Source organism: Canis lupus, chromosome 9 (genome assembly GCF_048164855.1).
Source record: "Canis lupus baileyi chromosome 9, mCanLup2.hap1, whole genome shotgun sequence".
NCBI classification, from domain to species: domain Eukaryota; kingdom Metazoa; phylum Chordata; class Mammalia; order Carnivora; family Canidae; genus Canis; species Canis lupus.
In genome coordinates, this window is record NC_132846.1 from 3,615,003 (window position 1) to 3,641,033 (window position 26,031).

General features: G+C 54.0%; 1 protein-coding gene across 6 annotated transcripts in view; it reads right to left on the bottom strand.

The window, feature by feature from the left end:
* The window catches only part of ITPK1 (inositol-tetrakisphosphate 1-kinase), a 180,075-nt gene that overhangs the window by 132,121 nt on the left and 21,923 nt on the right, over nucleotides 1-26,031 (bottom strand). For 5 of the 6 annotated variants that reach the window (XR_012036284.1, XR_012036283.1, XM_072837839.1 and 2 more), the window contains exon 2: nucleotides 10,641-10,665. Coding sequence is in view for 3 of the 6 variants with exons in the window: in XM_072837839.1 (XP_072693940.1) it covers nucleotides 10,641-10,665 (25 nt within the window). In the remaining 3 variants the exon portion in view is untranslated. Of the gene's footprint in view, nucleotides 1-10,640; nucleotides 10,666-12,665; nucleotides 12,730-26,031 lie in introns of all 6 variants that reach the window. The other variant, XM_072837840.1, reaches the window with a different exon arrangement.

A 26,031-nucleotide genomic window follows, 5' to 3' on the forward strand; every position in this document is an offset into this window, starting at 1 on the left:
GTTAGTACAGGCATAGAAAACCAATGGAGAAGTTCACAGTGATTACTTCTAGAGAGTAAGATGTTGGGAAACTCTGCCAATTCATATACTGCCGTAACAGTCAATTATTTTCCACTGATTTTTCTGAGGAGTTCTTGGGAGGTGCATCTATAAGCCAGAATGCTACGCTGGCACAGCCTCCAGGAGAACAAGGTGTGGTCACAGCCGTAAGGAGCTTCCAGAGAAGGGGTAGAGCCCCCCCAGTCCGTGATGACACCATGATATGGGAGCTTCTGTGCCAGAAGGAGGGCTCACAGGTGGGGGAAACCCACGCGAGGGAGGAACTCTCTGGGCCTGAGGCATCCAAGGAGGCTTTGAGGAGCTCATGGCCGTGAGCTTGCTCAGACAGGTCAGTGAGCATCAGCCAGATGGACCAGGAGGAGGGGCTGCCAGGAGAGGGTGTGTGGAGGACCAGGCCTCGCTGGGTGGACACTGGGACTCTGCAGGGGGTGCTCTGGGATGTACATGAGGAAGCAGCTCGAGCTAGGTTCCCTGGGGTAGGAGCCAACTGTCAAGGGCTACATGGACCCCTCCAAGGAACGAGTCTTCACCCTGTCCCTCCACTGCTGCAGCCAAGCTGGGACAGATGGGGCCTGAGAAAGAGCACTCTGTCAGCTGGACAGCAGACAGACAGCCCAGCTCAGGAGAGCACTCAAAACACCACAGGCAAAGGAGCTGTAAGGCAGTGCTGCTTTCAGAATGATGCAAAACCAGGAGCAGGGGGCATGGGAGGTCAGACATGGGCTGTGGGCACCAGCAGGCTGGGTTTTGTCTGCCTCATACTAGCTAACAGGCTGGGGCGAGCTCTCCTTGACTCAGTTTCCTCATCTGTACAGTGGGGATAACACGTTTATCCATCCAATAGCATTGATAATAGTACCGACAGTCCCTCATTGTTGTGGGATTTCAGTGAGTTAACACAGGAAAGTGCTTACAAAAGACCCCAAACTACAGCAAGCCTGTGCTCACATCTGCTCTGATCAGTAGCCCCACCCCATTATAGCGACCCCTCTTCAGGAGGTGCCCACCAGGAACAGTCACTCGGGACCCAATCAAATCCAACCACAACCTGGGTTTCTAATGGCTGTCCCCTCACCCCAGGCCCAGGGGCCTCCAGAACCTGTCCCAGCACCGTCCTCCCTCACCTCCCAGAGGCCAGAGGCCAGTACAGTGCAGGGCGTGGTCCTTGTAACCTCGAGCAGTGTGACAAGGCTGCTCGTCCCTCCCTGGGCCCTCCACCCCCCACCCCAGCACAGGGCTAGGCAAGGGGACGCTGCAGTAAACCACCACCGGGTCCTCACTGTGGGGAGCAGCACAGAGCCACACACGGTCTACAAGCCACAGGGCTCCAGACACCATAAGATCTTAATGCCTTAGATTTGGTAATGTCCCTTCTAGAAGGTGACCCCAAGACAGAACCTGGGATGCAAAGAGACACCCATGGCAGCATGTTCAGAGCAGCAAACCAGAAACCACAAGAACCCAAGGCTCTGGGATGGAGAAACGGTTACAGATGCTGGGGGCGGCCTGACAGTGGAAAACTAACACCACCCCCAGAATGGTCAGTTCCGAGGTGATGAAGCAGCACCAGCACATGCTTGTCTACCCCCCAAACACAGGTCACAGAACCTACAGACGCAGAGAAGCCCAATCTGGATTCACATGAAAGGTAACAAATAGCATATTTTAGGAAAAGGTATGAAGAAGAATAAAAATAACTTTCAATGATTATCTCCAGGCTTTCATATTTTTAGAAAAGATTTGAGAGAGAGAGAGAGAGGGAGAGAGCATGAGGGCGAGCAGGGGGAGGGGGAGGGGCAGAGGGAGAGAGTCTCAAACAGACTCTGTGCTCTGCACACAGCCCGATACGGGACTCGATCTCACTACCCTGAGACCACCTGAGCTGAAACCAAGAGTCAGACGTTTAACTGACTGAGCCACCAGGTGCCCTTGGGCTTTCATTTTTAAGCCTGTCTTTCTCTCCCAAGACTTCAAAACTGAGCACATATTACTTAATGAGGAAAGAATAACCAAGAATTTTATTTCTGGTAGGTCTTGTTAACAAACACAGACGCTCCGGGCCCGCCCCGTCCCATGTGGACAGCCCGGTCCTCAACTCGATCACTCAGCAGTGGGGGCTCTGGGCCACACGCTGAGTAGCAGAGCCCAGGGGCACCTCAAGACAGGCAGTGGCTCTTGGGGCAGACTCAGCTTTTGGCTCTTCCAGGTGCCCTGCCTGCCCCTTCCCATCCCCCACCTTGCATCTCCTTGCTCTTCCACGAAGCACAAGGAGAGAAACAGGGCACCAGGGCCCGCCTCGGCGGGCAGGGGTGCGGGCAGGCCTGAACCACCAGGACACATGGTCCCAGCAGGATGCACGGGCACCCGGCTCCCTGGCAGGGCTGCTTCCTGCTTCTAGGACAAGCTCAAGCTTACTTAGTCAAAGGCTGGAGAAAGAACACCCCAAAACGGAGACTTGCGGGCCTCTGAGGCCACACAGGACTGCCCCGACGCCAGAGGCAGTCTCTGTTTGCAACAGTGAGCCTAAGGAGCTCGAGAATAAAAATAATCCTGACAGGACGGAAACCACTCAGCACATACACGGTAGCACTCAGCACCTCCTGAGCATTTCCCACGTTGTCCTCCCAGAGGCCGGCTCTTCTGAATGGCTACTAACAACGTGATGGGGGCAAACCCTGAGCTATAGGACGCCCTCCGCCCCATGGTGACATGATCGGAAAAAATACCCTGATGACGCTTTCACATAAATACGTCTGACTCAATTTGGTGTATACCCTAAGTAAACAACTCAGAATGAAAATAATCTTCAAGGTCTTGAAAAAAAGAAATGCAAACACCTGCATTTCGAATGGTAAAAAACAAAATCTATCTTTAAAAAAGGAATAAGGGGATGCCCAGGTGGCTCAGTCGGTTGAGTGTCCAACTCTTGAACTCAGCTCAGGTCTTGGGTCTTGGGGTCGGCAGTTCCAGCCCCGCATTAGGCTCCACACCCGGCTGGAGCCTACTTTTAAAAAAAATTAATAAATAAAAAAGGAATTCAGCTAAAATCCACAACAGTTAGAACCCAGAAAGTGAGGGATCCCTGGGTGGCGCAGCAGTTTAGCGCCTGCCTTTGGCCCAGGGCGCGATCCTGGAGACCCAGGATCGAATCCCACATCGGGCTCCCAGTGCATGGAGCCTGCTTCTCCCTCTGCCTGTGTCTCTGCCTCTCTCTCTCTGTGACTATCATAAATAAATAAATTAAAATTAAAAAAAAAAAAAAAAGAAACCAGAAAGTGTAACTTGGGTGGAGTGTGGCAAACATTACATTTTTTTTTTTAATATTTATTTATTTGAGAGAGAGAGTGAGCGTGAGTGAGTGGGCAGGGACAAAGGGAGAGGGAGAATCTCAAGCATTCTCCATGCTGAGTGTGGAGCCCGACGTGGGGCTCGATCTTAGACCCTGAGATCACGACGTGAGCTGAAACCAAGAGTCAGAAGCTTAACTGAGTCCCCCAGGCGTCCCCAGACCACATTCTTTACACCAGACAAATTTTTCAAAGCAGCACTATGCCACTCATAGCTGAACCCCACCCACCTTCTGCCATAAACCATGCTGTTCATAACAAAGGATGAGCAACAATAAACCTGTATTCCTTAAGCTCGTATCAGGTGTCTTAAGTCCCATATGGTAAACATCCTTTCATTTTAAAGATGGTGAAAGTGGCATCACATCATAAGAAAACAGACTAATGGGAACGCAAACCTAGGTCTCTGGGCTCCACGGGAAGGTCAGGCAGAGTCAGGAACAATCTGTATAATGGACCCAAATGACCGGGGAAATGTTCCACACAATTTCCCAGTCCCACGGCCACCCTCCCTGGAGGTGCCAGGATCTGCTGGCAAAGGTCAGGGTCAGACCACACCCTAGTAGCCTTCAGAAGCCATTGCCCATGAGGAGGCGGCTGGCAAATTGCCATGGGCTCTTCCAGCTGCAGGGGTGTCAGGCAACCTACATTCCTGCAGCCCCTTACACTGGGCTCTGAAGCACCAGCAGAGGAAGCAGATGAAAGGCACAAGGTTCACCGGAGTCCACCCTCCTGGGCCCCAATCACCTGGAAATAAAATCTAGGGAGGGCACTGAGACAGGCTTGATGGCAGAGGGAACCCAGCTGGGGATTTGTCATTGGAAAGATTTAACCATGTACCTTTTAAAACAATTTTGAACCACTAATACTTTAGTGGTTCAAATAACAAATACATTGTTTTAAAACCCAACCTAGGATTCATCACACGTAAGCCTTGGAAAGCAGCACACGACTCAGCCACCAGGCTCTCTGGCTTTTGGTGAGGAAGCCCACTACTGAACTCATGTTGCTTGGATTCAACGCACCTGCGTGAAGCAGCCAGCTCTTCCTCCCCCCTGCTCCTCTTCCTGCACCCCTGGACCCTGCTGCATGGCCAAAATAAGTGAGAAGTGTGGGAAGTGATCCCTCCCTCTCCCTCACCTGCCACATCCACCTGCGCCCTACCATGTGTCTCACCCTGCCTTCCACTACGGCATTCATTCCAGCCAGACCCCATCCGCACCACCACCCCTGCCAATCACCACCCCAGGCCACGGCCCCAGGCTCCTTCCAGAAGACCCAGCTCTCTACCCTCTGGTCTAGCCTTATGTATCTGTTCCCCATGTGCCCTCCAGTGGGATCTTCTGCTGGCCTCTCAGTGGGGCCCACGCCTCTTCCACAGAGAAGCTTTTGATGGCCACCAAACCAATGCCCCATCAACAGCTCACAGGCTGCTGCCCTCTCTGGCCTGGCCACTTGCCAACTCCATCAGAGCCAAGGCCCCAGTGCTTCCTAACCACACAGTCAACAGACCACCTTGCCCAGCTTCTCAGTCCTTGCTCACACATGCTGCCTGTCTACAATGACATTCAAATCCCTCACGCCCCATCCAAACCTGGGCCTAGTATGTCCTGTATCAAGGAGCATCAGCTTCCCTACAAGGCCTTCCTCACCCTCTACCTACCCCACCCCACACACAAATGTCCCCTCCTGTGTCCTCGTAGGCCCCCAGGCACCTCAGGGCTTCCCCACGAGCTTGAGGACAGTCCCCACTGCAGCTCCTCCCCAGAAGCCCAGCACGCATCCTCTGGCTCTATCCATATGTATCTCAGGGTTTCACCTTCTGCTTGGTGGTCAGCCATGCGACCTCCTTGCCCAAACGGCTTGCCTGGAAGAAACGGTGGCTGCTCCAGAGACAGGCTTCTGTCATGTCTGAATTCTCAAGAAACTTGGAAGCAAGACAGTGGATCTCTGCTGGGTGGCTGTATTTCCAATACTTCTGGCTTGGTCCTCTGCATTTTAAAATACAACTCCAGCCCCCTCGACTACAACTGGACCTCTTTTTCTCCCTCTGCGCTCTGCAAACACCTGGTGAAAGCCCCAGAATGAGTGAGGCAGGGGCAGGATGCTGGGGCTGGATGGAGGGGACAGGCAAACAGATGTGTTGTTCTTTCCTGGTCTTCTCCCATCGTATTCAGGGCTGCCCTAGAAAGCGGTGGTGGGGTCCAGGGATGGAGAACCTCCCAGGCTTCTCTTCCAAGCCCTCCTCACAGATCAGGTCACAGGGGAAAATGCTCCCCAGGTGACACCATCCTGCAGGGCTGATGCGAGCTTCCTGCTCGGCCCTCAGCAGAACCCCAGCTCCAGCCCCACACCCCACACCGCCTAGGCCACAGAGGACTCAAGTGGCCAAAAAATGTTTTCTCCCAATAAAGACTCACTGGGTGGAGGGACAGAGATGGCTATGCTGTGGTTGGCACTTGGTCATTTCTAGCACATTTGTGTTGCAGGAGCAGGAGCACAATGACCTGGGGAGCAGGTGAAGCCCTGGTTGGGACTGTGAGCTTGAACCTGCCTTTGGCTAGGCTCTGTCAGATGGACAAGGCTTGTAGCCACAAGCCAGGCTTACCCCTCCCTCCTCTGGGAAGCCTTCCTGACATAATCATCTCTTCCATGCCTGGGTCAGTGATCCCAGCCAACTTTGGCCTCTGGCTGCAGCCTTCAGACAGTGGAAGGCACCCGGCCGTAGCCCATGTGAGCCCCCCACACCTGTGGCCTGGTCACAGCAGGCCCCTAGGAAAGATCTGCTGAGTGCTGCTGCGGGGACAGCCCAGTCTTCCCAACCTACATCTGCTGGCCACAAGGGGCCTCATCTCCTCACACGACATGAGCAGAGAGAGAACAGCAGGTTTTCCATTAGAGCATGACCAGGCCCAACAGACCCAGGTTAGGGAAGGCTAGTCAGCCTATGGACAGGCCTACTGCCACGACCTTTCTGGTTCTCTGTAGACACACAGGCCCCAGGGTCTGAGTGGCCCAGCCCTGGGGTGGGATGCTCTGGATGGCCTGGGAGCCAGGCCACTGCCCCCTCCGAGACCGTACCTGCCTCAGAGCCCAGTTCTGAGAAGTCAATGGGGTAATGTTCTAAAACAGTGGCCTTCAAACGAAAGCCCCCAGAATAAATGTTTAAAACTGTGTATCTATTTGTACATTTGCAAGTTAACATCTAAAATTTCTCATCTTAATTTAAATACTTGTAGAGGATGTAATTTCCAACATATTGTAAATATTAACATTTCAAAATAAAACTGTTACTGTTCCACTTTTAAATGGACCCAATGGAATCTAAATACCATCTCAATTTGAGATCCACCAACATCCATCCAAAAGTTACAGAATCCGGTTCTTCCTAAACACCTGGGAATTTAGAAAAGTTCCTTTTGCCTCCTCAAACTCCAGTTTCCAACCCACATCCCTCAGTGTATTTCATGTTGAAAGGCCTTTTACTGATCACTCTATGATGCTATAAATAAGTAAATATATAAATGTTTTAATTATTTTTATTTCATGTGACCGTCAAGCTCTGTCAGAAATTTTCTTCTGGACTGAATTATTATTACAATTACTGTTAGTACATAACTGATCCCTGTGACAGAACCATTACAAATTGTACAAGGAATAAACATAAGACATTAAACCTTATTAGAAATACATCTCAGAAGAGACAAATGGGAATTTTTCAAAAGCATTTCATATATCCAACAGATGAAGGCAGAGCTTATTGTCAATTGTATTTTTCAATTTTTATAGATGCAAGTGCTGAAACCATTTCTTCAAACAAAAAGATGGAAAGGGATTTACATAGCAAATTCTCTGAATTCCTTTAAAATAGGCCAAAAATTACAGCAGTTGTAACTCTTTTACAAAAACAGTCATTTTTAGTGTCCTATCAGCTGAAAACCCAATCAGATCTTCTTGCAATTTTGTAGCAAGAGAAGAACTGGAGAAACCTTACCTGCCGCAGGATCACGATGACCAGCGGCAAGGCCTAGGCAGGTTTTATGCCCCAGGGTCACATTTGTCTTGGACAATGTAAATAATGAGTTTCCCATGTACTAGGCATGGTGCCAACTGCTTTACCCAATTAACTCAATTAGGTCTCATGTGATCCCTAGGAACAGGGATGACTATTATCCCCATTTCACAGATGGGGAGACTGAGGCTCTGGGTGGTTAGGAACTGGCCCCAAGGTCACGCAGCCAGAAAGGTGAGCTCAGGTGATCCTGACCCTCACTGCTATATGCACTGACTCCGTAGAGATGGGATGGGGACGAACATGAAAAGGATGCCAGGAAGGAGGGTTTATAAGCTCCCTCCCAAGCAGATGTGCTGTGGCAATGAGCACATGAAGGAGCCGAGGACCTGTAAGATTTGCTTTCTTAAATGTGTTCCCACCCTACCTTGGAGAGGTTACCCACAGATGCTTTCTTTCAGGTAAACGGCATCAGTGCCCAGTACACCACAGTCCCTAATAAATGTTAACACTCATGTTGTCACTACTGCCATTAAATAGCAGGAAGAAAAATAACCCCCCTGATGGAGGACATTGCAGGATCTCACCAGCACTTCACAGTCTTGGTTCCTGACCCTGGGCCCTGGTTTCTTTTGTTTTAAATCATAGCCAGAACCAGGGTCACCTGGGTGGCTTACTGGGTTGGCTGAATGTCCCACTCCTGGTTTCAATTCAGGTCAGGATCTCCCGGTCCGAGATTGAGCCCCACCATGGACTCTGCTTGAAGACCCCTCCTCTCACTCATTCTCATGAGTATGAGCGCGCGCGCTCGCTCTCTCTCTCTAAGATAAATACATAAATTAAAAAAAAAATGTAGCTGAAGCCCAGGTGATCACAGCCCTGGAAACATTTAGTAAATGGAGCAGTCCACTAACATGCAGAGGAGCCCCAGTTAGCAGAAAAACCATGGACTCTTGAGACTAACCAACCCACCATCAAACCCCGAGTCTACCACTTACCAGCCGAGTTCCCCAAGGAACATCCTAAACCTCCATTCCTCATCTCTAAAATAGGCATGAAAACACTACTCCCATCACTGGGGTGGCTGCACAAAGAGGGACAATGCCACTGGGGCCGTGGACACAAGAAATGCCGGGTGTGGGCCGCCAGCATGCTTACTCTCCTCCCTCCAGTCACTGCACCTCGTGTCTGGCAAGCAGCCACCCCTGCATCCAGCGGCCCACCCGCCCAGAGATCTGGCCCACAAAAGCCTGGCTGATTCTGAAAAAACAGCCAAGTGTCTTGGCTTCCAATTTTTGCAAAGACTCTCTCTGCATCTTGATATTTCAAGTTCTCCAAACACTCCAGGGTGCCAGGAGGAGGTGCACAGAGAGGCGTCACGGTGAGTTTTATTTTTAGATACTGGTGTGGAAAGCGTTCAGTTTGGTTTTTCTCTGGTCTCCAACCACCACTTCCTCCCCAAAGTCATCACCAAAGTGAACAGCAGACACATTAAGGAAATTTCTGCAACTCTTCCTCTGCCCCTCACATTCTAGAACAATGGCTCCAAGTCTCCCATTCCACCTCAGACTAAGGGGATCAAAGGTTTAAGTCTAATCTTCCCAGGAAGCCACGTAAAGCAAACACACTGCCTCCCCCAAGCTAGCCTACACCCCAGGCTGGCTGTACATCCTGAAGGTCCGTGGCCCTCTCCTCTCCCTGCCCCTCCCTCCTGGGGCAGGGGTAGGGGCATCATACTGTGTTAGTCTGGGGTCTTCCAGGACGGGAATCAGGTACCGGGGGAAGGGCACATGTCTTCCCTTTTTAAGTTAACATGTTTGCTGGTGAGCACACGAATTCACTTCCTCTACAAACTGTGTTCCCCACAGAAATTTCTTCGTAAGCCCTGACAAGCGCTGTAGCTTAAAGCACTTGGCCACTCTTACAGTAACCTCCAACTCATGCTCCAACTGCGAGGCCAGGTCTGGGGTGGGAGGGCGGGTTGTACAGCAGCAACCACAAAGGATCCGGGTACTTCCAAGGTAACCACAGGTAAGGACTAAGAGACCAAAATAAGCCAAAGCATCGTGGAACAGGATTGATCCGAGACACTAAGCCCCAGCATGACAAGGGTACAACTGCCACTCACCTGCCCACTGCTGGACCTGAGACGCACCATGACTCAACTCCTGCCCTCAGCTACCCACAGATTCAGAATCCTCCAGGCAGTCACTACCAATCAACCAAAATGGCCCCGATAGCACACTTCTTAGCCATTCCTGAATTCTGACTTCTCCCTTTTAACGTCTAACAAACTAAGGTCCACAGAAAGACTCTGTGCAGATCACGCAACTTTGTAGAATCAAAATGAGCCTGGATGAAAAATCCACAGCCGAGGAGGGGCTTTCAGAAACTACCTCCTCCCCTCAAACAAACCTCAGCCTCCAGGTCACAAGTTCAATCTGCTACCAGAGAAAGACCAGAAGAAGCATTAATTCAGCAACCCTCCACCAAGGCTTCCAAACAGACACCCATTCCCACCCCACCAACCACCCCCAGGGCTGCTGTCAGGATGTGCACATCTCTTTCAGGGCCACAGAGCCCACCCCAGGCCCCAGGAGGGCTTCTCTCTCTATCCATCCTTCCTTCTCCAGCCAATGAGCACCTGACCCAAGTCTGCCCCAGGGTGAGGAAGCACAGGGGTCAGGACCCCCCGCCCCCATGTGCACTGACTCAGCCTACCCTCCAGGAGCCAGGGGCCCATAGGGAAAATCAGGTGTGGTCAACTGACAACAGGGAGAGGATGCACGTGACCTAGGGGTGAGGGGGAGAAGGGAAGGAGAGATGATGCCACTCACAAGAATGGTCTGATAGGAGAGAGCTCAACCCCAGAGAGTGGAGCAGCCAAGGCTTGTGCTCCCTCAGCAGAGACAGAGGGTAGGGGCAAATAAACCATGGAGGCAACGGACCACAGATGCCTGGCTGGATGGCTATGCTCCTGTACCTGCCCCCCCCACCCCCAGCTCCTTCCACGGATGAAGCCACCCTAGCTCCATAAACCCCAGAGACCACCAACCACAAGTCCTGCCAGAGCAGAAACCACGGAGACTCCACACGAGGAGAAGTTAAACATGAGAAGCAGGTGAAGGTGCTCAAGCGCCCAGACTCGAGGGAGAAGAGGAAAGGGGAGCCCTAAAAGGCCCACCCATTTGAAAACTGGTGAGGGTGTTGTTCGTACTCACCTGCACCACTTCTATCCCTCGCTTCCTGTGGAGAGAAAAAGAAAATAAAGGTTAATCAGGCAGCCAGGAAGCATCCTCGCTACAGAACACTCACTACAGCCTCCTGAAGGCAGGAGGTGGGGAGAGCCTGCGACTGCTGTCAGGCATGCTCCCCAGAACAGCCCTGTTAGCAAAGGGAAGGTGTGTGAACTCCTAGCCAGTCCTCAAGGCCACCTTCTGAAGAGAGACCAGCCGTTTCCCTCTCCAACCACAGGACCAGCCCTTCGTGGGCGCAGCTCCAGCCTGGATCACCCTGGCATGCTCCCCTCCACCATATTTACCACCCAAAGCCTGACCTTCCCTCTTTGACTCAACCACCTCCATGGCTCCCCATTTCCTCCCATATCTGGCCTAACACCTTGGCCTAGCCTCCCAGGTCTGTCTCAGCCCATCCACTCTCCCATCTTGGCCATCTCTAGCCCCCATGGACACATCATGGACATCCTCTGACAGTAACTCAAACATCACAGGCCTCTCCAATATTCCTGCAAGCCTGGACCCTGCCCCTTGCATCTCGCACCCACAACCCCACGTCCACTGTTCTCCCACACACATGCCCTGACTCACCTCACCCCACTACAGACAGGGTCAGGGTCTCTGAGGGTCACCCACTTTTGTCTACCCTATCCCCAGCATCTGTGCACATGGGGCTGTGCCACTTCTCCAAGCCTTGGTCCACACTTTCCATCCCAGCCTTTAGGATGCAGCTCAGCTCTCCCAGGAAGCCTTCCCCCTGACCCAGGATGCCCTTGCCCCACCCACCTACCCAGAGCCAGAACACTCCCGAGAACCTGGGCCCCCACCATCCCAGGCCTTCATTCCAGTCTTGGAGCAGGACACTGGGAAAGGCACAGGGGTGTGTGTGGAGTGCAGGTGGCACACCAATGGCCATGCCCATGTGTGTCTTCCTGGGAAGAAAGGCTGGGCACCCACAGATGCTCAGAGGAGACTGTGACCAGGAGGAGCTGGAAATTAGGGCAGAGACTACGGCAGATGGAACGGCTGTGTGTACCATGTGCCTACTTCTGGAGCCTGCCTGGCACACAGACACTCCCTTAATGTAAATATAGAAACACTGAGTTCAGCCTGGCCCAACACACCCAACAGCCATGGCTCAGGCCCTGGAGGGGCTCAGGGTCTGGGGGGGAGATGGGCACAAAGCCACCTGGGAAACCTCTCGGCAGCGATGAAGATGCACCATCACCATCCCCTTACACGACACAGCAGGGGTGACACCTACCAACTATACACTGGTTGGTTAGCCCATTCAGGTGTTTCCCAACACCTTCTAAGAGCCGGGCACCCAGTGGAACCTCAAAAGTAAGCTACTAGATGAGACAGGAAGACAGAGGTCAAGGAGGGCCCACCAATTTGCACTGTGGGGTATGCTGAGCCAGCCTGCCACTCAACCCCCAACACCTTGACACAACCCCGGGCCCCAAGGAACCCAATCTGAAAACCACAGCGATCCCCACCATCACTCAGCTTCTCTACAGTTCCAGAACAAATGCAGCTAATATCCGTTTGCTTCTGTGACCTCATGAGGGAAGAGACTGGGCACCCCTAGCAGGGACACCTCAGAGCCGCGGCCTTCCCAGACTGCCCTGCTCCACGTGAGCATCGCTGACAGTAACTGGCCCATGGCCACTTGACTCGTGACTGAGACCAGCCAGGTCAGGGTCAGAGTGACTCCCCCCTGTGCCCGGCCCCTGCTCCGGGACAGAAATCCTGAACAGCTCAGGGAGCAGCGCCACCCCCGCACCCCCCCCCTCCGCCCCCGGGAAGCCCCAGAGGATGAGATAGGGGCCGCACCACGGGAAGGATGGGTGGCAACAAGCAGACAGAGGGTGCCTGGGGATGAGACCCCCACCAAGCAGAAAGGGCCTCTGCTGGGCCAAGGCCAGGCCCTGGGTTTTCCCATTGAGATAATCCTCATAGCACCCCCCCTACCCCACCCCCCAGACCATCCCAGCGTGTGGCGCTCACCTCCTGAAGCCTGCCAACAATCCGCCTGCATCTGACACCACCGGTCAGCTTGTCCTCCCCCTGCCTTAAAATACAAACAGGACTCTAACTGGGAAAACCCAAGAGACCCGGAACATTAAAAAAAAAAATCATCTCGAGAACAGGCAGGCTGAAAAGCTTAAGTGGGAATGAGCTCCCAGAAGCCAGACCAGTTCCTCTGCAGCTCAGAGCTCCGAGAACGGGATAAATCCCGACTCTGGCAGAAAGGACAGGGGCTCCCCTTCCAGCCGGCATTGGGCCACACAGCGGGCACCCCCACAGCCAAGGCAGCTAAGGTGCACTGGTTGCTCTCTGCCCCCAGCAGGAAGGGCCAGTAACGGGTCATCCTCAGAGGCTGGGCAAGCTCAGGAAGTGTGGGTGCCGGCTCGGCTCAGCAGCTGGGCTGCCCCATGCCCAGGGGTTAACCAGCAGACCCAGCAGGGGAGGCATGGCGGGGGGGAGGGGCAGGCAGATGCCCCATGGTGGAGAAACCCCACGCACACCCCTGCACCCACTCAGCAAAGCAGAACATAAGTGCCAGGGATCACTCCTTCCTCGGAAATTCCTGTGGGACCAACGTACCAACAGCTCTCACTTCCCAAGCAGCAGGTTCCTAAAATTCCCAAAGTCCAGAAACTGGCTCATGACACCAAAGGGGAGGGAGGAGAGGATAAGCCAGAGGACTCGCCGTCAAGTGATTAACTATTCCTCCTGAAAACCCCACGCCACCGTCCCACCCCCCAGGCGTCCTTGCACGTGTGGTGTTTCAGGCTGTGAACTGCCACACTGTCTCAAATACCCCACGAACAACCCACACATGGTCAGAGAAATACTAGGCCGTAAGTAAAAAGACCGAAGAAGCCCTCCCTGTGCCCTGAAGGCTTTATCACCGAGACAACCCCTATGTGAAAACGCAAGGTGCAAAGCTGTGTGCTGCCTGCACCGGCCTGGGTTAAAAACAACATCCAGCACGAGAACGTGTGCCTGCACGCACACAGAACGAACCGGAAAGTGCTGCAACAAAGAATGAAAGAAAATGGTGGTCGGGTGGCCTCTGGTCAAGGGCAAGGGCAGCTGGAGGGTGGGGTGAGCAGACTTCTTGCTTGCTGTGCACCCTCATGCCTGACTGCTGCACCCTGTGCACCCAACATGAGCTCCAAACTAGGAGTGTGCTTTCTGAAGGATCTTTTAAGTAACAGGTAACACAGAGGCTGCCAGCATTCCCAGTGCTCAGCATAAGGTAAATCCCTGAAAATGGCATGAATCAATCAGTCAGTCAGTAACATGAACAGAGGAGTTCAGGATTCATCAGGAAAGTTCTGCTCAAAGAGGAGCTGAAACAATGCGCACTCTGGGGCCAGCGGACTGCCCGAGAGGGAGCATTCGAGTCCCAATTCGAAACACACTTAGATACCCAAGGATCTGCAAACAGATCGGGAGGGAATGCACCCCACTGTCAACTGTGGCTGCGCAGGAAACACAGGGGTGGCTTCTGTCCTTCATGTTTCCTGGTATTTTCTAGTTTTCTACGATAAGCATAGATATTAGTGTCAAAACGACAGGAAAAAGTAACAATAAAAGTTAAATAATTTAAAAAGTTTATTTAAAACCTGGACCTGGAGAAAACTTGCACAGGCTCTAAAGTTGTTGCTTTTTCGATAAATATCAATTAATAAGTTCTTTTTAAGATTTTATTTATTTATTCATGAGAGACACAGAGAGAAAGAGACAGAGACACAGGCAGAGGGAGAAGCAGGCTCCAGGATCACGCCCTGGGCTGAAGGCAGGTGCTAAACCACTGAGCCACCTGGGGATCCCCAGATTAATAAGTTCTGGGCACAGAGCTACCCCCATGGCTGATAAATATATACCTGTTTTTCCAAAAGCTGGGTAGCTGTGAAGGGAAGATCTATTTTATAAAAGGACCCCTCTTCACCAGAAGTCCAAGGAGAGCTCAGCCTTGAGGAATTTAAGATGCTCATTTACAAGGCAAGCTATCCTTTCAGGGCAGGGGGAGAGCAATCAGAGAAGGCTTCAGGGAGGAGGTGGCATCAGCCATTTCCATGAAGGGAAACTCCAGACTCTCCGGAGGAGAGGTGAAAGAGGAACCACATGAGGAGTGCCCCTTCCCAAAAGGCACTGAAAGGAGTGGGAAAGGGTAATGAGAAGTGGAGAGAAGACGAGGGAAGCCCCAGAGGCCCCGGAATGTCACAGCGTGGCCTGGCCTTTACCCTGTGGGCCAGTGGATGGATGACTAAGAATCACCACCAGAGCTTGCCAAAAATACCCATTCAAGGTCTGGTCCTGAAGACTCTGATTCAGGAGGCCTGGGTCAGAGCCTGGGGGATTCAGGCTCTGACGAGCCCCCAGCTGCTGCTCAGGAGCAGCCAGGGGTGGGAAGAAGGAGCAGCAAGACCACATGGGGGCTGCAGGGGGTCATGCAGGGGCAGCCCTCCCAGGTCTTGGGGACTGGAGTAAACATGGGGGAACCAGAGCAGCCGCGATGCTCACAGTGTGGGTGCAGCAGGCCGAGGCCCCAGCCAGCACCGCCAGGGGACGGATTGCACACTGCACCAAGAGGGTGAATTCTTCCATCTTCTGGACTGGGACTGTCCCAGGAGGGGGTCAGAACCCCAGGACGGGGCCCAGCAGACAGCTCAGGGCTAGGAAAATGCAATCGGGAAACAGGTGAAAGTGGAAAAGGCGGGTATGTTCCTAAGACGAGACCACGGAACCAGACCCCATTCTACCTTGTACCTTGGTCTTGTGCCTCGGTCTCCCCATCTTTCTCTCTCTTTTTTTTTTTTTTTATAGATTTTATTTATTTATTCATGAGAAAGAGAGAAAGAGAGAGGCAGAGACACAGAGGGAGAAACAGGCTCCATGCAGGGAGCCCGACGTGGGACTCAATCCCGGGTCTCCAGGATCACACCCTGGGCTGAAGGCGGCACTAAACCACTGGGCCACCAGGGCTGCCCTCGGTCTCCCCACCTCAAGTGAGAAGGACCCCAGAACCCACCACGCAGGATGGGAATGTGGGCTTCTGTCACTTTGTTTTGTACTGTCTCCCCGCCTTCCAGAACTGTGCCTCCTGGATCCCATGTGATTCTGATGGGCAAGCAAACAACTGGAGGGCTGCATCCTCTCCAGGGTGCATGTGCCTGGCACCTCACCTGGAAGCAGGGTGGGCATGGGGCCAGGATAGGTCCCAGGGGACTGCCCACAGCACAAAGGGCATGGCCAGGAGTGGTCAGCACTCGGTGACCTCTCTGTGGCCAGACTTAGGAGGAAGCCACGCCAGGAGAAATGCTCCTGCTGGAGGCTCGAGACCTCGATCGCACTGGCCTATATCCCATCCTCCCTGGACTCTCAGCTGCAGAAATTCACTGAAGCCGCGGTCATGCTTACTACAAGAGGCGCTCTAAGTGACAGCGGCTGCCACTTCCTGAAGATGACCCGGTGTGGGAGGACAGCAGACAACAAAGGATTCTGAGGAGTAGGATCAAAAGCAGAAGGTCCCAGAAGCCAGGGTGGCAGAGCACCCAGAGGGAGATGCGTCCACGAGCCCACGCCACAAGGAGGCCATTCAAGGCCTGAGGCGTGGCCACTGCACAGGGCATCAGGAAGGCCCACACGGGACAACGACCCCTGCATCCGCACTAGTGGCAGGCCTGCCTCAGAGCAGGGCCCTGTGGAAACCAGCTGCAGGCACAGGCCGGGGTCTCTGCTTCCACATCTGCTACATGGGTGTGTGACCCTTCTGGCCCAACAGGACCTGCTGAGGCAGGCGTCAGACCTGAGGACAAGCAAAGCAGGTGAAATGGGGAATCAGCAAGGAGAGAGGATGACACTGAGACACACAGGTCCCCTGTGACGGAGGGGGAGAGAAAAAAATCCGGTGGCCGCTGGGAGAACTGCAGGCACTGAGAGAGCAAGCAGCAATCAAATTAAGCCTGAAAAACAAGGGGGCTCTGGGGTTGATCAAGAACTGCTTTCTTGCCATCTACAAGGCCACGGTCACCTGCCTCCAGCCCAGACACAGCTGAGGGCTGGCCACAGACATCCAGCCGCCACTGAAAGGGGCCCACAGGGCAGCCCAGCTGCAGAGGGAGACCCCCTTGGAGCAATTTCGCAGCAGAAGGAATCAAACACAGGCTCCTTCCCACCAACAGGGGAGGAGAAAGACACGGCACCTGGACCCAGAGCTGAACACCACTTAAGGATGGGAAGTGTGTAATTATGTGAGTGGAAAATCAGACATGTGCTCGTCCAAGCCATTTGTAGCACAGTTTGTTAACTGCCAGATTTGAGGAGCCCCTTTAGCACCCACAAGACCTGCAGGAAAGGTCCTTATCTCCTGCCTCTGGTCTCTCACCACCCGGCAGAGGGCAGGTCCTTGGAGGGCTCCTGGGAACTTGGGGTTCCCTGAATAGGCAGCTGGGCCTCCTCCCTCATCCATGGACGCAGACAGACACACGTCCCATTGCCTGGAGCGCCACCCCAATGCCACCACCTAACCCACACTCAAGGTCAGCTCCCAAGACCCTTCCTTGGCTCCCAACCTCCTCAAGCACCCCCCCCAGCCTGAACCCCAGCACCGAGTACAGATAGACAGGTTGCCTGGCTCCATGTCACTGACCCCTACTAGGGTAAGAGCACCGTGGTAGACATGAACAGCGGCCACCAAGCCCTGCGGTTCTGCTGGGTACTCCCCACCCCCCCGACCTCCGGCCAGGTTAAGCCTGGCCTGGTGAGGGTAGACTTGGTTTGACCAGTAAGATGTGCACAGAAGTGACCCAGGTCATTTCCAAGGAGAAGTTCTCAGCTGCCGGCACCCAAATCCGCAGCCAGTCCTCCAGGACACCAGCCATCGTGGGAATATGAGGACAGAGGGTCCGCCCAAAGCCGGTCCAGAAGGAAACCGTGAAGAGGGCCTCAGCCAGTGGTCATTCTCAACGGGGGTGCACTTTGGCTTCCAGGGGACAGTGAGCAACACCTGAAGACATCTTTGATTGTTACACAAGGGAAGTGCTACTGGCATCTGGAGCGTGGAGGCCCTACAGTGCACGCCCCCTGAAACAAAGGACTATCCAGCCTACATTGTCCACGGCGCCAAGGCTGAGAAATGCCAGGGTGTGGAGACCAGCACTCAGCCACCAGACCATGAAGGAGCTATAAATAAATCTGCTGTTGCAAACCTCTTGGAGTTGTTTGTTTTTGTAGCCTATCCTGCCTGATAAACGCCCCTTGAAGAAACAGGGCCCGTGGCCTCTGTCTACATTCCCAAAACCTGAGCACAACACTTGGCACATGGCACCTGTAGGTGCCGGATAAAGGTGCTGGGGGGTGGGTAGCACCAGCCCCTCCTCTCATGAGCACCGTCCACGAAGGATCCCATTTTCTAAAACCACCTGGACCTGACCTAACTTTGTGCCTTTGCACAAACTGTTCTCTCTGCTTGCCAAGCCCTTCCTCCCCTGGCAAACTCCTGCTCGACCATCAAGACCAGCTCATACACCTCACTTGAAGTTGGTCCCCTGCCCCTTCCCCAGGGCAGAAGCGATGGTTCTGGAGCTGTATAGCCATCTGATGCTCATGACTGCCCTGTGCTGGGTTTTGGACCATGAGCCCCCACAGCCAGGGGCTGTGTTAGTTATTCCAACACCCTGTGCCCACTGCAGACCCCACACCTGGCAGGTGCTCTGCAGGCTTTTCCTGAATGAATGTCCCAGCCCCTAGGGCCAGGGCTCCAAGACCCTGAGCCATCCTTGCCCATCTGTTTCACCTACTGATGGTTTCACAGCTTGGATTTCCCTCTTATTAACAATGCCAGAAACTGAAATGGCCCAATATAAAGGCAACACACGAACAGAATTTTAAAGCCAGTACAAACATTTGAATTGTTTAGACAGCTCCAGGAAAGAACCAGATAAACTGGAAGCTGCCATATGGCCATCGCTTTTCTGTGGGGGGAGAGGGGAGCCCTTCCCCTGATTGGACAGTCACCCGCTCTCATAAATGAAGACCTACTCGGTGCCCCACCTGGAGGCGGGGGCAGGACGCAGGATCCTCACAGTGCAGAGGCAGGAGTGTGAGTCAGCGTGTTCCTTCAGTCCTACAACGAGCCCATGGGGTCCCTGGATGTGGCTTTTGCTCACAAACCCAGGAGGTGGGCGAGAGGCTGGGCTAGTGACATACCTGCCCAGCACATCCTGGAGGAAAGGACACCGACCAGAGCTGGCAGGCACATGGCAACACAGGGGCCAGGGCACCTTTAAAACCCCCCACCCTGGGCAGCCCCGGTGGCGCAGCAGGTTAGCGCTGCCTGCAGTCCAGGGCGTGATCCTGGAGACCCTGGATCGAGTCCCACATCAGGCTCTCTGTATGATGCCTGCTTCTCCCTCTGCCTGTGTCTCTGCCTCTCTCTCTCTGTCTCCATAAATAAATAAAATCTTAAGAAAAAAAAAACCCACCCTGCAACTTTCAGGGTAGGGAAACTGAGGCATAGTCAGGCTGGAGATTACCCAAGGAAGGGTTCTGCTGCACCCAAAGCATCACCATTTCAGATTTTGTTTCCAGATGAAAAGTTGGGGTGATTTCCAGTCAGGGCTCCATTTTTTGATATAAATATTCCCTAAAATTCTTTAGAAGTCTTTTTACTACCCCCTTGCAGGTGCTATGATTTTTCTTTCTCCTAATTACAGATGAGCCCTAAATTGGGGGGGGGGTGTTACTAGACGACCCCCCCGCCCCCCAGGCTGCAGGAAGAGCTGGATCCAGCAAAACCACCCCTATCACCTTCCACATGGCTGTCAGCCTGTCTGCCTCGGGGATAATGACTCAACCTGCCCTCTTTGCAGCAGTTTCTCATTCCTAAGAACGCAAAATCATTTTAACATTATCTAAAGGGACAAAATAATCAGCTATAGCAGGAGGACGGACGGGAATTCCAGGGCAGACACAATCCTCCTTTGGAGCCACTGGGGGAGAGAGAGGGAGAGGCCTGCCTGTTTTTAGCACCTACCCTTCAGGGACCACACACCCTTAAAATAACTGTCCAAATGTGTGTCCTGGGCCTGCACTTGGAATGGTGATGCTCTTCGAAGCTGTGTTCCAACGGTGCTTCAACATCTCCATCCACCAAGATCCTGCTGCTAATGCTCCCTTGCCATTAAAAGCTCCCTTCTGGCCCCCAACGGCTGGATTCCAGGGCCATGAGAAGGGTTCTTTGAGCCCTGGTGGTTTGAGGGGGGGGGGGGCAGGGAAGGTCTCTGCCCAGCACAGGAGCACAGAGCTCCGCGGATGACTGTCCTCAAACATTTGCAGCCTGAGGCTGGCCTGGGAACAGAGGGGCCCCCAAGCCACAAGCCCTGCCTAGAGATGCTGGTGGCCACGCCTCCCCATACAGCAACCATCTCTGGGTGGCAGGGGGAGAGGGAAGGTTCCTGAGGATCCCTGTCTGAGCTGAGCCCTGGGGGCGACCAGGAGGGAGGCTGTCAGGCGCACTGCTCCAGTGGAAGGTCTGCCAAGCACCAGACACGTGGGGGCAAAGCCAGGGCTTCTGGGCGCTGGGATTCCCCAGGCCCCTCTACCACAGGCAGCAGGGTTACGGTCACGTCAAAGGAAATCTCAGAAAACTTAAACTATGAAGCACTTTACTCAAAAATTTCCACAAACCCTCAGCTATTCCCAGGACGGCAGTGGCATCCTAAGTCCAAGCAGTCAGTTGAGTAACGGCCTGATCCACTAGTCAGTGATGAAGGAGCCGGAGCCCGGCTCTGACCTTGACCCAGCCGTTCCCAGAGGCCAGCCCGAGAGGAGAAAGGCCACATTTAGGAACACTGTATTCATTTCCTGCTGCTGCTGTAACACATCAGCAGAGACATGGTGGCTGAACACACACAAACTTCTTCACGTGCAGCCCTGGAGGTCAGGAGCCCAAAATGAGTCAGCAGGGCAGCACTCTCCCTCTGGAGGCTCTGGGGGGGAAGCATGCCTTTGCCCTCCTGGCTGCCAAGGCTGCCCGTATCCCTTGGCTTGTGGTGGCCACAGCACTTTGCTGCTTTGTTGTCACACGTCCTTCTGACCCTCTTGTCTCCCTCTTAGAAGGACCACGTGGTGACACTGGGCCACCGGAGTGATGCAGGATGGCCTCCTACCTCCAGACCCTTCACCTTAAGCCCCTCTGTTATGTGGGGGACCACGTTCACAGGTTCTGAGGACACTTGGGGGGCATGATTCTGTCTACCCCAACACAGGCTCTTATAGCTCTGCCGTCCCATGAATCTCAGACACTCCTGCACAGCGTCCACATGCGGGCTGGGGCAGAGAGGATTCATCTAGAGGCTCGTTAGCAGCCTCTACAGTCACCAAGAAGGTGACTCCCCCTCTCCCCCTCATGCCCTTAGGATTCTCAAGGGGATCCCTGATGGGGAGAAGCACCCTGGGCCTGGGTGGTGAAGCCCCATACCTGGGAAGCCTTGGCTCTAAGCTGGGGGAGGGGTAATATCCCTGACCCCTGGGTCCACCATAAGGCCCATGACAGATGCCCAGACCAGCCAGGCCTTCCCACTGTTCACTCCAAGGCCACCTGGCTCCACTGAAGGCCAAGTCCCTCAGACCCTGCCAAGCGACTCTGAGCCATGACAGACACTCCCCAGAGAGAGGCATTAGGAGCCTGAGTCCAGCATGAGGCACGCCGAAGCCAACAGGAGACTGCTGGGCCCTGATTTACAGGTCCGGGGGTGCAGAGCCCCAGCTGTGGGCCACTGCTGTTCTAGATGCACTGAGCACACACCCAACTCTACAAACAGGCAGTGGCTTCATCTAGTGTTCCTGGGGCCCTTGCATTCAGGGAAGATTCCAAAGCCCTGGCACAACCAGACAAACAACTGGCAACACCAGTCATTCCTGGGCCCCCTTACTTCCCACTCAGGCCAGGGAGAAGGGGCAGGGAGGAGACGGGGCCAGAAGGGGCGTTCCCTTCAGAGGCTGCATTAGCGGGTACGATGCTCCTATTTCTTCAGTGAGGAAATTCACAAGCTGGTCCAAGGAGCGCCCTTGGGGCTCAGTCAGTGAAGCATCTACTCTCTGTTCAGGTCATGATCCCGGGGTCCTGGGATCGAGTCCTGCATCGGGCTCCCTGCTCAGCGGGGCGTCTGCTTCTCCCTCTCCCTCTGCCTCTGCCCCTTCCCCTGCTCCTGCACTCGCACTTTCCCTCTCGCAAATAAATAAATCTTTAAAAAAGAAACAAATCTTCAGTTTGCCTCTATAAAACTGGAAAAAATATACATGTGTTTTTTTAAAAAAAGAAAACTTGCCCCAAAACTTAAAGCCAGTAAGCCACAGCAGAAACATGATTGAAAGTTGCATCTGTCAGTGAAGACTGTCCTCATCCTGGGGCCTGGGAGAGTGGGGAACCCGCCAGGTCTAGGGAGTGAGGCTTCTGGGATTTCTGGAGGAGCAACCATGCTGGGCACAGCCACCCCTCCACCCCAACCCAGCCTACTGCCCCCATCCTGGGCTTACCCCTTCCTCCACTCTCTACCCAAGGAGGCTGCGGAAGCTGGGGAGGCCAGGGGAGGCCTGCAGGTGAAGAGCCTCACCAACAAGGCACTTCCAGGGGCTATGATGCCTCAGGACTGTACATGCCACGGGTCACCCATTTCTCCCTTCTCCACAGGGCTGACAGCTCCTCACAGGGTTACAATGTTGCCTGGAATCCACACTTTCCAAGCAGAAGGGCCACAGAGGCAGAGTCCAGCTCAGTCGCAGGGCAAGTTGCAGGCTCCCTGAGGTAGGCAGATGGTGACTGGCCCTGACTGCAGAGGCCAAGTGTTCGCCACCAGGTGGGAAGACTGGTGTGTGAGGAAGGTGCCAGGGTAATGTCTCAGGAAGGTTCTGAATCCACCAACAGGAGAAAGCAGTTGGCCAGGTCACCAGAATCATGGAACTCAAAGGTGCTTTGAAAGCACAGGCCAGCGAGGCCTTCAGGGCCCCAGGGCCCGCTTCCTGCGACAGGCACACGCCCCCACCTCCTCCTTGCCTGGGCTCCCGCTCTGCCAAGTTCTGCAGGTCCAAGCCCTGGCAACAGCCCTAAGCATCTCGAAAAATCCTTGAGGGCCCCTGGGGGGCTCAGGGGTTGAGCATCTGCCTTCGACTCATGATCCCAGGGTCCTGGGATTGAGTTCCGCATTGGGCTCCCTGCAAGGAGCCTGCTTCTCCCTTTGTCTGTGTCTCTGCCTCTCTGTGTCTCTCATGAATAAATAGATAAAATCTTTAAGGAAAAAGAAAAATCCCTCAGAAACTCCCACAAAAGGCATCACAGCAGCAGCAGCCTAAAAGCCAAAGCCTGGTCCTGGGCAGAAGTGCAAATGCCAAAAAGAGGAGGCCTCGATTCTCCAGAAGGCAGAGGGTGGCCGCCCCACCCGCAGATACAGGCCCCTGTTCAGGAGTCCATCAGGGCCACCAGCCTGCTGTCCCTGCACACTCCTGTCCCAGCCCACAACCTGTACAGCAAAGCCGTGACTCATCACCTCACTGCCACCCCCACATCCTCTGTGGCTTCCCCTGCCCATGCTCGCATCGAGGCCTCTGTAACAGGTGCCCCCTCCTGGTCCTGGTACTCTCACCCCTATCAGGTCTTCCCTGGGCACACCCGCTCCATGCTCCCCCGCAGGCTGATGTCTTCATGCGTCCCATCACCTGCCTGTGCAACCCTCAGCACTGGAAGCTGGGAGGCAGCCCAGGAAGACCCGTGCAGAGCCCAGAGAGTCAGAGCACAACCTACAAGGGCCTCCGAACAGGCTCCTGAAGCAGAGGCAGGCTCCTCACCTGTGGACCAGACATAGCCCAGCCCTGTCCGCGTGCGGGATGGGGAACCTACACATCCAAGCCACTTCCTTGACTCCTGCAATCTCCACTGTCAGGATAAGAACCCAAGACAGAGAGGAATGAACCCAGTTAGCAGGGGGCAAAGGGGAGGCTTTTTTGTTTGTTTACGTTGCCAGTTTTCTTAAACTAAATTCCACCTGATGACTTGCTTCGCACAAGCTGCCTTTCTATCCAAAGTATTCCTTTTTTTTTTTTTTTTTTTTTTCAAAGTATTCCTTTATTCATTCACTTAGCTCATGCATACTTCCTGAGCACCTACTATGTGCCTGGGACAGTTTCACCACTGGGGATATGGCAGTAAAATCAGTAGAAAGGATTCCTGTCCCCAAGGAAATTAGAGCGTAAAAGAGAGGGTGAACAGGCAAACAAATGAAATAAATATAACAACACATGATGTGCTCTGAAAAGAACACTCAAGGGGCTGAGGTAGAGAAGGTGGGTCTGAGATCTAAAGGCTAAGAGGCCAGTAGTATGAAAGGGGAAGGGCCTGCTAGGAAGCAGGAAGAGCATCAAGTGCAAAGGTCCTGAGGCAGGAGTTTCGAGCAGCTGAAGAACTGAGAAGAGATCACAGTGTGAGGGCAGAGAGGCAGGAGGCCAGTCTCGGGGCCCTGAGGGCTGTCCTTATGCATTTGTTAACCTGGGCCAAGAAGTTCTCTTTTCGCTTAAACCCATCAGAACTGTGTCTTCTGCCACTTGTGTCCACAACAATCCTGGCTTCCACAACATCCAAACCACAGCCATCACCTTCTCCACCAACATGTGCCTTAAACTCAAGGCAACCACCATCACCCAGCAGCAGCCCCAGCCTGCATCACCCCCCACCACGTCTCCCACCTTCACCAGTCAGTCGCCACAAAAAGCTTCCACTTGGACTTCTAGGCAGCCAAGGGGGTCCTTCTCCCAGGGAGCTGGCCTACTGCAGGCGGGAAGGACAGCCAGGAAGAGAAAAACAGATGGCCTCTCGGCTGCAGGAGAGAACCCCCAATAACACTGGCTACCTGATCGCATATGATTATGAAGGAAACACTCTTTCAAATTAGCTTCCCAAATGTGGATATAATTTCAAGTGTCCCTTGCAGTGTGATGACAGTGTCCGCCCGACACGTGTTATCGTTTTATTGTCTGTTCAGATCAATCTGGCCCCTGCAGGCAAAAACTCACAAAGCCAAAAAGGTGCCAGAGCCAACCAGCCAGCAGCTACCAGGGCTCCCTCCACCTCTCGCGGAGCCTCCCCAGGAAGGCAGGAGGCACTTCTCCCTCCCCTGTATTTCAGCGTCTTCAAGGTTGGAGATATTCGAACTCAAAACCCAAGAGCGGCCACTCAATAACAATAAGGACAGCTTCACTTACTGTATGCCTCCTATGGCCAAGTGCTGAACTCGGTGCCTCAGTCTCCCCCCTGTAAATGGGCACGGCCATGGTGTATAACTTGTGATGTGAGCAGAGACGCCTGGCATGCAGTGAGTGTCCAGTCCGATGTCACCATACTCCGCCACCACCTGCGCCCATTTGACTCTGGGAAGAGCATTGACCATTCCCACAGACGTGGACCAGAAGCCCAGAGAGCCCACAGGAGCCACTGAGCTAGTGGGTGAGGAGCGTGGGTGCAGACACAGCCCTGCTGCAGTCGAAACTCCATACTTGTCATGCTGGGTCCTTGCTGGGCTCAGGGGATGGAGGAAAAGGGGTCAGAGCGTGAGCTTCCTGGTGTCCTAGCAGAGCAGACCAGTTGCACATGGACCACAGGGTGCGGCTCAGCCCCCTAGTTGTAGCGCCCGACCCTCTCCAGGCGTCTAGGCTCTGACCTCATTACACAGTCTGGCTGGGCTAGCCTCCATCACTCCTCTCTTCTACTCAGGGGCCTCCACTGTAATGGGTCCCCCCATTCAGAACCAAGGCCAGGACTGAGAGGGACCAAGGTCATGGGGAAGTCAGGAGGCAATCAACTGTCACGGGGCCCTCGTGGATAGGCCCGGCACTGGCAGGCGGGGTGCGCCTCTTGCTGGCGCCCCAAATCCACACTAGTACCCAAGGACAGAAAGGGCTATCCCAGTCCCATCCCAAAGATAAGCAAACTGAGGTTTGGAGAAGGGACAGGTGCAGGGTCCCCAAAACGGTACAAGGCAAGCCATGATGTTCCGGCCTTTCTCGCAGGCAGAGAAGTGGAGCACCCGTGAGCCACGAGGGCCTCGTCCGCTGAGTGAGAACAGTGAGTGGCGACCAGGTAGCAATAAAGGCAGGCTGGGAGCCAGACATGAGCCGTTACAAGGACCTGTGGCAGGCAGTGGCTCTCGCTAACAGTGACTGGCCCCCAGGGGCCACTTGGCAGTGCCTGGAGACACTGCAGGTGGTCACAATGGGAGGGAGGAATGGCAGCAGGGAGTGGAGGCCAGGGTGAAACCAACGCCCAGGACAGCCCCTAACAAGACAGAAGGATCCAGCCCCAAAATGCAAA